This window comes from Melospiza melodia, chromosome 1 (assembly GCF_035770615.1).
Source record: "Melospiza melodia melodia isolate bMelMel2 chromosome 1, bMelMel2.pri, whole genome shotgun sequence".
Taxonomy (NCBI): domain Eukaryota; kingdom Metazoa; phylum Chordata; class Aves; order Passeriformes; family Passerellidae; genus Melospiza; species Melospiza melodia.
This window is the reverse complement of record NC_086194.1, coordinates 124,595,203-124,611,777: the sequence shown is the minus strand read 5'-3', so window position 1 is coordinate 124,611,777 and position 16,575 is coordinate 124,595,203. Positions and strand designations below refer to the sequence as shown.

The window sequence follows — 16,575 nt, the reverse complement described above, 5'->3', positions numbered from 1 at the left end:
CCAGCCCTCATCTGCATTTGCTTTCCAGCCTGGGCTGAAGTGGTCTGCCCCAGATGCCTTCCCGGTGCCAGTGGCTCCCTTGTTTTGGGGAGTGGGGTGCTGCCATTGCAGAGCTGAAGCTGCTGCCTCCACCTGGGGCTCATTACGCGCTGCTTCCTCTCCAGCTGCCAGGGGCCTGGACAGAGAGCAGGGAAATCGCACGCAAGGCGCTTGTAAAACCCTCAGCTCTGTCTGCCATTGGAGTAAGAGCCGGCTGAGCCTCCCTCCCTGCAGGACGGGCTTCCTGCCCTAGGAAATCCCCTGCTGTAAGGCAGCCCAGCAGATCCACCTTGGGGATCTCGAACTGTGGCCAGTCGGCACTGGCTGGGTACAGAATGAAAGCTATGCGTTTTTAGAAAACTCTAATAAAACCTTTGATTATACATAAGGAAGAAAAAGAAAAAGGCTATCCTGCTTGCTCCCCAGCTCTGTGGTTTGCCTAAACCTACTTCCCTGGAATACGCTGGAGTTTGATCTTTGAGAAATGATATCTAAAAAGCCCACATGTAAAAACTTAACTGTTCCAGCGATAGGATCATACTCTGCCTTTGATCCTGTAAATTGTTGAACCACAACTCTATTCGTTGCCCAAGGACTGCAGGAAATGTACGCGGGGTTATGCAAATCCCTAGGAGAGGGAATGTTTTGCAGGGAGGGGGGAAGATGGCTCTGGCCGCAGCTGTCAGTCTCTGGATGGCAGCTGAATAGTCTGGCAGTGCCCGCGCTCTCCTGTGTCACCCCGCCGCCAGTTCCCACGGCTCCTGCCCCTCTCTGCTCACCGTCCTCCAGTTGTGCAAGTCTGCGGCGGCGAGCTTTTTTCAGATCTCCCCCTGCGTGTGCTGGTGGCATTTACAGGCAGAGTCTGCAAGCTCGGTACTTCGTCTGCATTCTTCTCCGAGCCACCACTGTGAGTGCTGTGTTCATGTTTCGCCTCTAAATCCCCACGACTTTTGCCGGCTGGGGATGTTTGCATGGGGTGGGTCAATCTGATGGTAAGACACAAAACAATTTATTTGGGAACTTTGAGGGGAGATAAGCCTGCACCAGAGCCAAACCAAGGCAGGACAACAGCAACAACACAACAGGGACATGACAGCTTCCATCTGCTGGCCAGGCAGGACGTTTATTCTGTGTAAAATGTGAATTTTCCTCTTTCCCAGACTTGCAAAATAATAGTCAAAAGCCTTGTAAAGACGCAGGTTGGTTGTAGTGTGGGGGTACATCCATCAGCAACACCACATTCAAAACAAGAGTGCTTGACATTGTAACCACAGCTCAGGGTAACAGATCCTGATAAAAAATAAAAGTAGAGGTCCTTTGATACCTTCTCTGTTCATACTTTTTGTTTTTTCTCTTTTTTTTTCCTTTTGGTATGTAAGCTAAGAGGCATGACACTGGACTTTGGTACTTCACCCAATTTACTCTAATTTGCATGTTGAAGAAAGATATCCAAAGGCAGGCTGAGCCCACCACTGCCCAGCTGCCCTGGTAGGGCTCCCCTGGCACCATGCTGTGGTTGTGTGCTGTGCCAGGAAAGGCTGTGCTGCATCCAGAGCACTGCCCAGCCTTTTCCATAAGCTGCATATATCGCACAGGTACAGGAGCGGCACACACCAGAATGTGGGGCAGTGCTGCATCAGCTGGGCAGGAGTTTGTTTTGCTGTTTCTGTTTGGTTTTTTCACCTCGGTGATAATTCTTACCCAATGTGTGATCTCTGCTCTATGTACTTTACTACTCCTTGTGATAATCAAAATCCGGCCCTGAACTTTTTCACTACAAAGGAAACAAGAACTTTGCCCCATTGGCTGTTAACAGCACCCAGCGATGCCGCAGCCTCTTCTCACGTGCAAAAACCCCCAAAGTCTGTGGAAATCAGGGTTATGCTGATGACAGAACGCTTATTGTTTTTTCACCAGTGTGGGTGGACATCAGGTACTTTGACAAGGACATGAGATTTGTGGTGTCAGACTCCTTGAAAAAGGAGCAGGCGCCCACCCAGTTGATGGAAAAAAACCCTTTAAACACTAGGACCGCCAATAACGTGCTGTGTACGGCTCAAAGTGCAACCTGTGGTGGGTTCAAAGCTCTGAAACATTAACCAGACCTTGGGTCACCGTCTGTAGTTGCCGCTGGGCACCCACACCGTGGCTGCCGGGAGCGGGAAGAGCGGGTGGCACTGTCATTATCTGTGCGGAGAAAGGGCGCAGCGGTGTTTGCACAGCGCGGACGGAAGCGCTGGTGGCAGCCTGAGGCACAGGGTGTGCAGCAATGACAAGGTACGAGCTTCCCCGTGCGGGGACAGGGAGAGCCAAGCGCTTAAATTCAGCCTCCAGCTCTTGTTGAAGGGCTCTGGTGAACACTGAGGTGGTGGTGGTGGTGGTGCGAGGCTGTCCTTGCACATCCACTCTTTTGTTTGCAGGTATAACCTGCCTCAGGTGAATCCCCTGACTCTAAGCCTCCCCCTGACCCCAAATGAGGTCAGGCTTGTGGGAAGAACAAATATCATTTATGAAATTGCAGGCAGCAATAGCAGGGGAAAAGGAGAATGCTAAAGCTGCTTCTGGGCCCACACCTCAGATGGTTTGGAGCTGGGTGGTGCTTTGGTGGTGTTTTCTTTTTAACAGTGGTGAGGTGTCCTGGAGATCAGATGAGGAGATACGAGGAGCCAGAAAGCATTTCTGAGCATTCAGGTGTTGTAATCATGTTACTGCTCCCTGAACTCAGCTGACTCAGGAGACAGGTAAACATCTCCCACTGCCCAGGTAGGTGACAGTATATAAATCTTCAGAACACCCTGAGGAATAACAAGTCTTTTGCAACTTTGCCTTCAAACGCTGAAGGACTTACGCTTGCCTGATGGATGGCAGCGGCGCCCAGCCGTATTCCAAGGCATAGCACAGCTCCCAACTCCCTCGCAGAGGTTTATGCTCAGCTGGAGGGAGGGTTTAGCAAGCTGTGCGTCAGTGTCGACTCTTGCAGCTGTAGAAACTTGTAATTTCCTTTCCAAACACCAGCACCCTCAGCAAGGCAGTTGGCCTTGGGCCAAAAGCCATTCCTGTCGTGTCTGTTCCTGCAATATACTTGTGTAGTGTTAACTTACCTGATTCCTAGTGTGGGTTTCTCCACAACCACGGCCACGTATTTGAATCTTGTCAGTGTGGTGGCTTTGGGTGCAACCTCTTCCATTATCAAGCCTTAAAGTGAGTTTACTGAGAGTGTGTCCCTGTTGAGGGGAGCAAAGTGATGCTTTGCTGTGCTTGTGCTGAATCACTGTTACCTGGCAAGGGTTTGGGAACTGTGAGATCATATTTTATTGTAGCATATTATAGCTGCAGAAAAGGTATTGGATTCTGGGTTTATATCAAAAGACTAATACTTGATCAGGATGATAAAATATTTAGGTCTAGAACTTTGCCTTCACAGCTCTTTGTAAAGTAATTGCTCTAGTAGTAGTGGCAGAAGAAAGGACATGCTCATTTATGATGCTTTAAATCAGACAAATAATTTCCGAAGACAAATAACAAAACCATAGCAGAGAGCTCTGGTGCAGGACTCCTTCTTGGATTGTAAACACTGCAAGACAGAAACCATCAATATTTACACAGTGTTCAGCCCAACACACTGCAGCTTCTTTGGCTGGGCCTTTGGAGGCACTAATAGGAATATTATATCATGCTGAATACCTTCTTGCAATATTTACAGTTTAATGATAACCAAGCTGTGTGTCCCAAATACTGTGGATTGTGAGCAGGCGGTACCAGAACCTGAAAACCTGTAAGTAGGTTTTGTGATATCTTTCCCCTGCTCATCACACGTGTGCTGTGGTGGTCAGGACCCTTCCTGGTGCTCCCAATATTCATCAGAAGCAACTTAGAAGGAATGATGCAAGAGTAAGTGTGTTACTGTATGCGCTGTCACCAGTTGTTCCAAGGACTGTGGATTGAAAAGTCAGGAGGGAAAAAAAGGCATTAAAAATACCACTGCTATGTTGCCTTGTGGGCTCACAGAAATGTGACACAGAAGAATTAGCCTTTTGCGGTTTCATGTTTCCCTGACCTTTTAAGAGGGGAAGAAAAAAACAGATCCAACTTCTGCTCCCAGTTACAATGTTGAAAGTCCAGAGAAAATGTAATATGCTGGTGGTGTGAGAGCAGAGTTTCATGTTGTCTATTGAAAAGCAGAGAGAGATCTTAGATGTAAAGACAATTTAACAAAAGCTGTGTGAGTTCAAAGATAAACCTCCATCCCAAGCAATTGTAATTATTGGTGTTTGAGTGTAATTTTGGCGTTTAAGGAGATCCATTCAACCTGCTCTGGTGGGATTTCTGCCGTGGTGTCAGTGTGAGGTAAAGCAGAAAACACGTGGCTCCTAGAGCACAGTGCCCTCATACATGTGAGCGAGGGGTGTGCCACAGGGGAGGACTCCTGGGCACCAGCGCTGCAGCTGACAGTGACAACTGGTGCTGATGCATGTGGCAGGGATGCTGTGACAGCACCTGCAATCACACCACTTGACAACACTTGGGAAGGCCTTGAACCGTTAGCGTTAAGCTCACACGTGCCACTTGATATGGAAACAGTTCCAGTTAGAAGTCATTTCAGAATTGTTATGTTCACTTATGCAGCTGTTGACAAACAAAACCTGCTTGGATTATACTTTAATGACAAACTCTGCATGCTTCAGCAGGTTTTCTTTCTTTTGGCTTGGTTTCTTGGTTTTATTTCCCACCTTCCACTATTTTATCTCAGAGAAAATACAGGAGGTGGGCTGCATCCTACCTGAAATCCCAGCATTGCCTGGCAGAAGCTGATAGATGTGAATGATCACAATGAATGCAACACTGCATACAAGTAGCTTTTTTTACAGGCACAAGGTTGTTAAGCAAAGGATGAGAAACACGTGGAGTACACTGCAGTTTGCCAATGTATGGCTGGGTTCCCAGGTCCGTGTACGTTCTTGCAGACAGGCTGCAGTTGTCATGATGCTATTGCCAGGAAAGATGTAAACAAAAGGAAACCTCTTGTCAGTTGAAGCATTTGGTTAGTAATACAAAAGTACTTCATGGAGTCTTTCAGATCGATGCACGCCATCTATTTGTCAGAGCTTTTTCCTCTCATGTGTAGTCATAGTCATACAGCCTCTTTGACGTAAATCACTGTTCTTTTACATTTTTTAAATAACAGCAGTGTTTACTATGTGGTGAATCAGGGTAATGAGCAAGATCAGAGGATCTTCTTGCAGAGGATCATGACTTAAAACTTGTGTGTTTTAGGCAAAGCATTTCTGGATTCACTTGAAGACTGACACATGGACATGTTTCCACTGAAGTTGCTACAGGTTTGTCTTTTTGTATGCCTCCACTAAATTTTATAGCTGGCAATTAGTCTAGGATGAAGTCTGGTTTCTCTCCCAACACTGCAAACGCAATTGTGTAACTTCACTAAAATTCCAAGCCTGTTTCTTATGCTGGATTAAAACAGTAGATAGTGAGATGAAAAGATAAATCACCCTTTCAAACTCTTCTTTCCCACTATGACAGCTTACTTCATAGAAGCAGCAGCCATCTGACCCGGATTAATTTTGGTTTGTGTTTAATGCACACCACATTCCCCTAGAGTTGCCACTGCTCCCATAGCAATGCCCTGCCCTGTGCAAGGCCTGCTGTTGCCCAGGGGCTTGTATCTCCCTGCCCTCAGCTGGTACCATAATACTGCCCTGCGTCTGATGGTTTGTGGAAATTGTAGAATTGTGGTCATGGTGGCACTGATGCACTGGGAAGGGATGTCTCATATTTAAAAACTATTTACTGAAACGCTGCACTGACGTGGGAAGGGATTTTCCCCTTCAGCTGTGGCTACAGGTGTGATTGTCCCACAGCATAGCAAAATGCCATCTCAGCTTTAGTGCATCATCTGTGAGCTGTCTGGCCCGTATGGTTTTTTTCCCTTTCATTGTCAATTATTGACTGGAGAGATGAAGAATGACATGTGCTTAAGTGCATCAGTTATCTCAATTTCCTTCCCCTTAGGCCCAGCTTAGCCAAGATTTACCAGAACAGGCCACCAAATGAAGAAGTTTTAGTAATTTTTTGTTTTTCAGGTGATAGGAACTTTCTTCTGAAGACTGACAAAATGACTGGAGCATAGTGAGTTATTATTACAACCACTTATTTAAAAAAAATAAAAGACAAAAGAACGTGCTGCAAGATAACAAATAATACAGCCCAACTTGTGCAATGCAGTAACTTCTTAATGCTACAAAAAAAACCAGGGATGATCACAGTCCTGAACACACACTCACAAAACCATTCCAGATTGCAACTGTGAGCACCCATAGTCAGTTCAACAGGAAAAAGTAAGATATAGTCTTTTAAGGACACGACTTTGATAACTCTCTAGTTTGAAGCCGGGGATGAGTGATAGGTTGGACATTCCCACTGGAGAAATAGGCTAGTTACATTGGAATGGGTTACCCTTTGCTATTCAACATCTCAGCTCCCTAGTTACCAGCTCCAAACTAAGGTGTTTGCCTCAGCACATGGTTGTTTACACAGTGGCTTATCTTACCTTGGTGAGATATTTGATACCAATAAAACATCCGTCACACTCTGTCCTACTGCTTTCCTTTAACTCAGGGCAAGGCCCATCCCTCTTCCAAAACCTTTGACAGCTTTGAAATATGCAGTGTTGCCATTGGTGTAGCTCAGGGGCTGTGCAGTGGTTGCTTTCTCCGGAGGCTCTGCAACACCTCAGTACTTCCCCCCCTTTGAACAGAGGTGGCAAAATCCATAATTTGTTTCCATTCTGCTTGGCTGAAAATGAGGAAAAGTTCGGCACCCTGTCATGGAGATAGTTAAGTGAAGAGTCAATACAATGAAGGCCTCTGCACCAGGAGTAGCCCATAATAGGTGGTGGCAATGTCACAACTCAGCTTGTTTTAAAATACAGCACTTTTTTCCCTCTTGTTTCGTGTGTGGTTTTTTTCCCTCTGGGTGGAGCAGAGCTGGGAAGGTGATGACTTACCTGCTACAGCTTGGTAGATCGCAATCTGGAACTGGCAGAGTGTTAACACAATGCCCCAGCAGAGCTTTTCTGTCTCTAATTTCAATGATTATGTTGTTACTGGATCAGTGAAGAGAACCATGAAAAACACAATTACCAGGAAGCCCTGTTCCTCAGCTCGCCTCTTTGTCTCACTGCGAGTGGGGCATGTGACTCACGGAGCAGCAGAGGACCGGCTGTAATCTCAAGCACTGCCGAGAAGGGTGCTGTCCTCCCATGGGACCCAGGCGTGGGAAAGCCTGACTGCCAGCTGGAAGGGCCAGTCACGTCATGTTTTGCAGCTGGCATCCAAATGCATCCTGATGAATCAAGTGAGAGCAGCTACCTTCTCCTGCCACAACCGTGGCCGAGCAGCCGTGCAGAAGAGGGGCTGTAAAAACCTTCCCGCGTGCAAAAGCACAGGGAAGGGATGGTGTTGTGAATGAGCTTACTGTGACAGCACAGAACTGTTTTATAGGTCACTGGCAGAGCATCAGACCACAGGGAGAGGGGATGAGTATCAGCTGTGAGTGCTGGTCTCAGGTTTGCTCAGTGCAGGGCCATTCCTTGTAGGCCTGACCCGACCCTGTTACGTGATGCGTAGTGGGCAAAAAGAAATTCACTTGCTCTCTGCACTCCAAATCATGTATAAACCTATGACCTCAACAACAAATACCAGTAGCAGCAAAGCAGCCAATATTTTTATCATTAATTGCTATCAAAAATGTCAGCTCAAAGTCATCAGATTTGATAGGCGAGCATGCTCCAAACTGACGGCTGAAGTGAATTATTTGCCTATTGCGTGATGCAAAAACAATGTCTTGCAGGAGAGAACAGACATTGGCAAACAAACTGACAGCAAGATATACATCTGGGGAAGGCTTCTGATTTGATCTGGAAGGAAACATTGAGTATACATACAGAGAAAGTTTACCTGCGTGAAAGGTGGGGTTGAGCCATGGCTTGGACTTCCTTACTCTGCTGGAGAACAGTGTGAAACATACCTGCTATTTTACTCCCTTTGAGCTGTTCTCATTACAAAAAGGTACCAGACACTTCAGGAAGTTTTTAAAGTAATAAAGTGTTTCTCCCCCCATCCCTGATGCATCCATTTATCAGTGACTAATGAGCACATAAATTCCAGCGTGTGAAGAAAAATCCCTCATCTTGGTGTTAAGCAGAACTTTCCCTGCCCATGGATCTGCAGCACAAATGTTTCTGGTCTTTCTGTGCTGAGGGTCTAAACATGGGCAGACAGTACATAGTGCAGCACTGGCATACTAATAATGTAACTGCTAGGTACTACAAATTGAATCAGGACCTGTTTAAATACTGGTATAACCATGAACATCATCCAGGACATGTTTCTGGACTGTCTTTATTTCACCCAGTGGAAAAAACCCCATATGGAACAGGATTTCAGTGAAGGGAAAGTTAGCTATGCCTGCCAGGAATCTCTTTTGCCCCCAAAAATTCAGACATCACGGGACATAAGCAGAAAATGAAAGAGAACCAGCGAGGGGAAAACCAAACAGGCTGGGGTCTTCTTGCCACTTCTTTTGAAGTCCCCAGTGTAACTCCTGGCATCTTCAGCGGGGTTTGGCTGAGCTCTGTGCAGAAGCGCCTTTGAAGAATTTGCTAAGGCTCAAGGCCTTGATCATGGCAACTTTTATGCCTGTGAGCAACTCTGTGCAGATGAACACTTCCAGGGTGCTCAGCAGGATGCTTTGGATGAGACTTTGCAGGGCTAGTCTTAAGCAATGAGAGCTTAAGAGAAATATTCTGGTTGTCGTGCTTTTATCCTTGACCACATCAAATGAAATGCCTTGGCAGTTCTGGAAGAATGAATTTGCATTGAAAACCCACAGCTCTTACAAGCAGTGCATTAATTATTTTATTAATTTGCTCTTTTTACATTATGGGAAACATTCATCTATTTACATTTTCCTGTCCACACACAAACCAGATAGATAATCCTATGGAAACCCAAATCATTAAGCCATAAAAACACTCTTTTCTGTCTAAAGGCTTTCAAATTTGTGTCTTTTGTTTCAAATCAAAAACATTTTTAAAATCACATTTGGGAATGCAGGTAGGCCAGTGATTTACATTCTACTTAAAATATGCATTTGACAGTTTTCCTTAAAAAAAAAAACAAAAAACCAAAACCCCCAATAAATTCACAATGATACAGTTTAAATTAAAGTGATAGTGCACATCAAAGCATTAAGGGAACACCAATAAATAAAATGAAATATATTACAAATAAATTATTTCTATTTACCTTTTCAAATATTAAAAATCTTTAATCCATTTCTTCATCTTTCTTTACAAAAAGATTATGAGAATTTTATGGAAACATCTGCAAAAAATATAATAAATACCTCTTTTTTTTCTTTTTAAACTTTTGAAGCAGGAGACAAAACCAACCTTTTCTAAAATTTCCCCCAAGAAAAAAAAAAAAAGCAATAGTTTAGTCCCAAAGTGAAACAGAATATAGGCATTTTTAAAATACACTGGGCAGTTTAGACTAAAAACAAATAGTTACAAATTATACTAAAACAGATGATGGAGCAAATATACTAGCATTAGTGTTTGTAAATGAGTCAAGTGGTTAACTAGTGGCATTCTCTGGGCAGAATTATTTTATTTTGTATTTTCTGGTATTGGCTGTATTTTTAATATTTTGCTAAAAAACTAGGCAAACATCATAATAACCTTTCCAGTGCCAAATGAACTAACAAGCATTCAGCTAAGAATAAATTCATTTAAAATAGATACAAAAAATATTCTATGATATACAAATACAATAATTTGTAATGTACAAGACTAGACAGTCTTCACTTTTCTGCTTTTTTAGGGGAGAACTTGCTGGATATAAATTTCTGTAGCCACTTGTCAACCAAAGTCTTAACTCATCTTTCGTAAAACGTTCACAAAACTAAGTAAGTCTGCGACACAGTTGTGAATGTGGACTCTCACCTAGGTACTGCTTTGAATACTTCAGTACAAATGAGTTCCAAATAATTAATACTTCCTATGACTATATATGCTCAAAAGTGGCAATTGGCACTATTACATACTGCAAACACGGTGATGTTTTGTTGCTGCTAAAAGTTAAACGCAGTGTTTCAAAACTAGCAAATACACTGGTATTCAAACGCTTAGAGGGTCAAACCTTTTGAAGCTCCTGTAACACCAAGCACTCTAGAGTTACACTGGATTTCTGATTACTCTAGTTAAAAGTCTTTTATATATTAAATTATTAGCCCTTATCTTGTAAACCACAGCAGTAAATATTTGTGCCCTGTTTATAAAGACATAGCTCAGATATCGATGGCTTTGAGAGGTAGCAAATTCTCTAGTGGTTTTAGTATGCTCTCATGAAAATACTTGGTGCCAGAACCTATTACCTCTCCTATTTTCTCGAATAAAATTAAATTAGCACCTGGCTATGATGTCATAGGAAAAGAAGCTGTCTGGCATGGTCTCGATGAATACTTTTAGCAAGAGCTTAACTTTTCGATGACGGTTTTCAATGCTTTTTAAGTGCAAGCTGCAGAACTGCGCCACATGTGCAGTGGGGTTTTTCACTGGTTGGACTGTCCATACAGATTGAGCTGCCATGGGCACAGCCAGCCAGCACTGGCGTGCAGCAAGAGCTGCCACCTGTGCCCCTCCGTGGTGGGGCTGTCCCTGTCCCTGTGCCTGTGCCCACTGGGAGCAGAGAGCAGCCTGCCTCCCTCTCCCGCGTACCCCTGCCCTGGCAGACAGGGTGAAGAACACGCAGGGAGCAGCAGAGGAGTCTGGAAAACATCGCTGCAGGACTGCACACGCGCTGAGGGCAGCACAGCGCTCCTCTGCTCACACCAGTCCTGTCCCCCAGAGCAGCCCTGTCACCCAAAGCAGCTCACGCTAATTCTGCTGGCAGCAGCACATGCCAGCTAGGCACACGTGTGCGCACTCACACTCGCTCGCTCGCACGCACACAACTCGCTTTCAGCAACATGCCTGACATAGCTTTCCTAATGTTGGCACAAGAGATTCCAGTAGCAGCGTGGTCGGCATCATTCCTCATCAGAGGAGCTGGAGGACAAGCCCCTGTCCCAGCCAGTGGTGGTTGGAGGGGACAGACACACAGGAGCTGACCTCTCAGGCTCCTCTCCAGCCCTATTATCTGCCATTTCCGCCCACTATTAATGAGCTACTTAGGATGCATATTTTTCGTGATTGCAAAACAATGGCAGAAGCCAGGGTAGGAAGGCTTGTTGTGAAAAATATTAAGTTCATATTGATCCCATAACTTGTGAAAAATAGTCTATTGTTCTTGTTCAAGTGAGTACGTTATACTATTAAGAGGAGGCTGAATTAGAAATTTACTATTAAGAGGAGGCTGAATTAGAAATTTACTCCTAGATATGGACGGTTTCGTGATAAGCAGTCTGAACTGTAGCATACAACCAGCTGTGGAAAGAGCAAAGCAAGCCTGGCCTGGAAAAGCATCAGAGGCTCCATGTACAGTAATTCACCTACAGGTGTCCGTGTGTGGCTGCGTGGACGTATGAGATTGGATGGTCCCACCGAGATTAAGACATCAACAAAACCAAGCTTTTTTTCTTTTTTTTTCTTTTTTTTTTTAACCAATATAATCCATACAATACAATACAAGAGGAATTGACAATACAGTACAATTTTAAAAATTCTTAATACTTGGACAAGAAAATCCTTCTTTTATATTATCTCTTCAACTGTCATTGCTTCTTATCTCCTTCCTTTTTACTCTTTTATTGCCTTTCAAAATAGATTATTTCCCTGGAAGATCGAATTTACAATCTTCTGCTGATTGAAATGTTTAAGTAGTGATTGATGAAATAAAAATGAGGCAGTTTGTGCAGCTGTGAGTGTGCAGGTATCTTTCCACAGGATCTTTTTATATCCCTCACCATCTCATCTGAGGGATATACTTCCACCTTTTCACCTGCCAGAGCTGTGGGGTTTCTTTTGGTCCCCCCCTCCCCACTCCCACCCCAGCTCCCTCCCCTTGTGTGACTCCTTAATTCAGGTGAAGATGTGATTTGGAGGTTTAGAATAAAGTGCGCCATCTGCTTTAAAAAGAAAAAACAGTAATAAAAAGAAGGGAATCCGAGTCATAGCTCCTTTCATCTTTTGTGAGGAAGACGGCAGAGTCCGAAAGGATCACCCTGCATGACTGAAAATACCAAAGTCCCCTACAGTTTGATATTGCTGTACACTGGGTAACAGACTAGCTTTAGATCAACTAAAGATCATGAGTAAGTTAAATGGAGCATCTACTGTACAGGTGCGCGGGTGTGTGGAAGTCTGAGTGCTGCGTTTATTTGTTCCAAACAGAAAAGAAAAAAGGATCGTGCTCGTTTACATGAGGCAAAGTGGCAGCATCAGTACATGTGACAAAGCATCGTGATGACATGGGTGAACCTTCAGAAAGCAAGGGTGATTAGAGGACATCTCTCGGAGGACCGACAACTACGCCACGGCAGTGGAGTTCACTGGGAGCATCGGGGCAGCTGCGTACAGAGAGAGGGGAGGGGGAGAGTAGGGACAGAGAGCGAGAGAGAGAGGAGGAGGTACAAATACTTCGTGGTGACCTTGAGCAGGAGCCTAGAGGGGCAGATTATACATGAGGCTTGTCTTGCCAGATAGAGTCCTCCCGGCTGGATCCCTTCATAGCCTGGTCTGGGCTTCGGGGATGTATATCTCAATGCTTTCGGCGCTCTCGGTAGCTGAGTTCTGGCGAACCGACGCAGCGCGCTTGGCAGCCATCAGCCGTTTCCGGGCCTCCTGACGCTGCGAGCTTTCCAGAGAGCGTTCTCGTATGAGTGGCACCTGACCTTTCGATGGCTTCTTTGGCACTGGAGGAGGGACCCTTCTCTCCTGATCAAAGCAGAAGGTTAATGGCATTATACAGCTTCTCAGGGAAAGGCGGGAAAAACTAGGATATATCAGTAGTTAGAACACACATTTTACCTAAGGTTTGTTAGCTCTTATCTGCCTTTCTGTCTTCAGTCAACTGCCTTTTGTGCTCAAGGGTTCATAACCATGGGGCAAGGGCAAAGGGGAGGGGAGGGCCGGCCGCCGTGCTACTCCTCCTCGGGACGGTGCTGCCAGGGCCGGGGCCCCCACCGCTACCTGCTTAGTGCCAGGGACTAGGAAAGAGACGGACCTCCTGCCACCGGGGCAGCCGGGAGGGAACGCTGCTCTCGGCAGAGGAACTGGAGAGCCCCAGCTCCCGGGCCACCCTCTTCTATCCGTGCATAGCGCTAGGTGCTCCTGCAACACCGAGGTGCCATGGCTTTGGCGTTCCCAAGTGCAGATGGGAGCTAGCTGTCTGCAGCTGGTGCATCAGAATAAGTAGTTTTTAAAAAAACACACCACATGTTTATGTAGCTACTTCGTAGCAGTTTAGTGACTGCTCAAAAATCCCATGCTCAGGGTCTTGCTTTGCAAGCTCATAAACTCTGGCCTTGAGCTAAATAGGCATGAAGCTACATTCAGCTAGAAATAGAAAATCTGGTAGGAAAAACTTAAAAACCGTTAAGAGAACATGCATTAATCATCATGGTGACAGCTAGCTCCAGATATGTGACCAACAAGGAGGGCTTTTATGTATATCCTGGTGCATGTACACACACATACACATAAAAAACCAAAAAAAGGAAAAAAACCCACAAAAAAAACCCAACCAAAAAAACCCCTCTGAGAAGGATCTCTCTCATAAAAGTGTATTCAGAACTGAATTTCAGGCGTCCACAAAGACTTTGTCAAGTTAATTAGATTGTCTTTTAAGTTACATCCCCTTCCAACTGTGAACACGGTCTCTGAGCGAAGGGATTTTATCACACTACAAAGGTCCCATTCTGCCCTTTCGTTTTCTCTCATGCTGCTCACAACAGCTTCCATGGCTCAAAATATAAAGGTGCTTAGTTACACTTATTCATACTTTGCTTTTTCTCTCCATCCAAGGATTAATCTATGCTGCTTAAAAAGGGCCCAGTGGCAAAGGCCAAAGGCAAATATCAATTCCACAGAAAGTTTTTTCTTCCTTTTTTTTTTAAAAATCCTTTTTAAGAAAGGAGACAATCTGTATATCTAAAATCATAGACAAATGCTGTTGAAACAGGAACACAGTGTAATTCTTTAAAATCTTTATCTTCCTACTATAGGTCCCTTTCTTCAGCACTACTTAACTTCCTTTAAACTGCTATAGTCTTCTTTTGGTTGGAAACTCTTTGAAATGTTTTTCAGAAGCAAAGAAAAGGCACATTTTTTTTTTCAATGAAAGCTCTCATTTCTTACTGCTACAATTGCAAACACTCAGCCTACCCACTTTACTGTAAAAGCTAATGAAAGACCATATACCAGCATTTCTGTGCATGCATGTTTGGCAATTTTAACTTCCTTTTCTGATAGATACTGGAAAAAAAAAGAAGATAAGAAAATGACTTGCCTTCAGTACCTTGGGCTAGGAAAACACATCCCCATTCATTCCCCTACAAAACACACTAGGTGTGCACAAATGGTGTGAACATGGCACTCCTAAGTCAGGAATGAATATTTAGTCTTGATTGGAGGAGGAGGAGGAATAGTGCTACCAGCACTGCCTGTACAAGCTTCCTGCTGCAAGATTAACGGGGTTTGATATTATTATGGTTATTTGTCCAAAAGAACACACGACTTTGGTCATTGGCAGCCAGCTGACCTTAAGTTGAGGTAGCCAGGACTCCTGTCTGAGCCACTGTACCTGCAAATTGTGCTCCCCCTCCTTCTGGTGACCCTACCTGTTGGCTGTGTTCATTGCTATCAGACCAGTCACAGCGGAAATTCAGCCACCAAATTACATACCTACAGCAGCGCGACATTAGACTCTTGGTTCCTCTAGGAATGGGTCTGTGCCCTAAGGATTTTCTGAAACATTTGTGTATTTTGGCTCACACAAGTGCTGTTTGTCTTGAGGTGGATAGTGAGGAGAAAAAAAAAGGCGATGGTGCCAAATGAGAATGTAATGTGAAATGTGACTTACACTTGGATGTGATATTTTTTAATGATGACAGAAGAAGACTACATTTACCAAAAGAAAAAAGGGAAAAAATCCCCACCAAAGCGCCAGATGACTTTATGCTACCTCAGGTAAACAACAATACCAGGAAAGTGAATGTGTTTGTGAAATCACCCTTTTAAAAAAAGCCCAAAATAAATAAAAAACAAACAAATGGACATAAAAATGTAATTTTTTCATGTAACATTTTGGAAGGCATATTTTTGATATTGCTGTTTGTAACCTGGCTACCAAAGTCAGCGATGGTTACAGTGCTTCCCTGGTTTTTTCAGTAACACAACCTAGAACTCTTGCTGTATGCAATAATATGAACCGTAAATGTGATTTATTTAATTTTAAGAATCAATATATAAGGCAGTTCCTTCCAACGATTGATCATCTAATATGATTAAATGTAAAGCTTAACAAAGTACCACATTCCCATCATCCGATTCACAAAGACAGATTTGGTTTAAAAATATGCCTGAAACATATTACAGATAAGATCCCAGATGATTATTATGTAAACATTGTTATTACAATGAAATTAATTTGATATGAGCTTCATTTCACATTTTTAACGTCAACGCTGTAACACAGAGGCCTATTTAATCTGTCCAGTATTTGTGCAGGGTTTTAAATGAAGCATACAAAATCTACAGTGTTCTACCTTCTTGTCATGAGGATCCATCTGTTTCCAATTATTGGCCTTTAACTGATGAAGTTCATCAAATTTCATACTAATATTTTCTATGGACAACTGCAGCATATCCCAAAACCCTGCTAAATCCTGGGAGGTCGGCCGTGGATGTGCATTAGGATTCTGTGTAACACAAGAAAAAAACATGTTTGCTTTAGTATTTCTTAATGTAAAGAATTCATGCAAATGGTTACAAATCTGGCTAGCAAAGCAGTTTGAGCAGATCCAAGTGATGGATGAGACCCAGAGAGAGGAGCAAAGCAAAGTGTTACTTACTGGTGGGTTTTTTTATTTTGAGGAATCTGGCTCGGCGTTGAGCTGTGTGCCCTGCAAACACCCACTCACCAGAGGCAGCAGGTTCCCCCACAGACTCAGGGTAAAGGGCCCCTGTGGCAGGATCTGCCTAGGGATGTTCCTGGGCACAGCTGGTGGCAATCCTATCTGCACTGAAATGAATTGCCATCCTCCTCTTCACTTTCATGAGGAAGGACTCCCCACCATGCTCACACTTGTAAAAAACAGTGATACATGTGCAAATACTGATATACCAATGTTTGAACACTTTTTCTGCACTCTGAGAATGTAAGGTTTACAAAAATACACTAAGTGATATTTTCTCTTAGAGACCTCAGGCCAATTTCTTCCTTTTTTTTTCTGCTTGTCAAGAATAACTTGTGCTGGGTGAAAAGCTCAGAAGACTGCATGCAGAAGCACAGTAAA

At 44.0% G+C, this 16,575-nt stretch overlaps 1 protein-coding gene and 1 long non-coding RNA gene across 11 annotated transcripts in view; one reads left to right on the top strand and one right to left on the bottom strand.

Annotated features, from left to right (window-relative positions):
• The first annotated feature begins 2,182 nt into the window (after nt 1–2,182).
• LOC134423644 (uncharacterized) lies at nt 2,183–8,959 on the top strand. Its single transcript, XR_010029160.1, has 3 exons — nt 2,183–2,316; nt 5,314–5,378; nt 6,141–8,959. It is a non-coding gene; the product is annotated as an uncharacterized LOC134423644 (long non-coding RNA).
• DLGAP1 (DLG associated protein 1) overlaps nt 8,953–16,575 on the bottom strand; it is a 403,108-nt gene continuing 395,485 nt past the window's right edge. For 9 of the 10 annotated variants that reach the window (XM_063166779.1, XM_063166794.1, XM_063166786.1 and 6 more), the window contains 2 exons: nt 15,826–15,978; nt 8,953–12,994 (listed from right to left, as the gene is read on the bottom strand). In XM_063166779.1, the coding sequence (XP_063022849.1) occupies nt 12,785–12,994; nt 15,826–15,978 (363 nt within the window). In that variant the 3' untranslated portion in view covers nt 8,953–12,784. Of the gene's footprint in view, nt 12,995–13,423; nt 15,979–16,575 lie in introns of those variants that run through there. The other variant, XM_063166836.1, reaches the window with a different exon arrangement.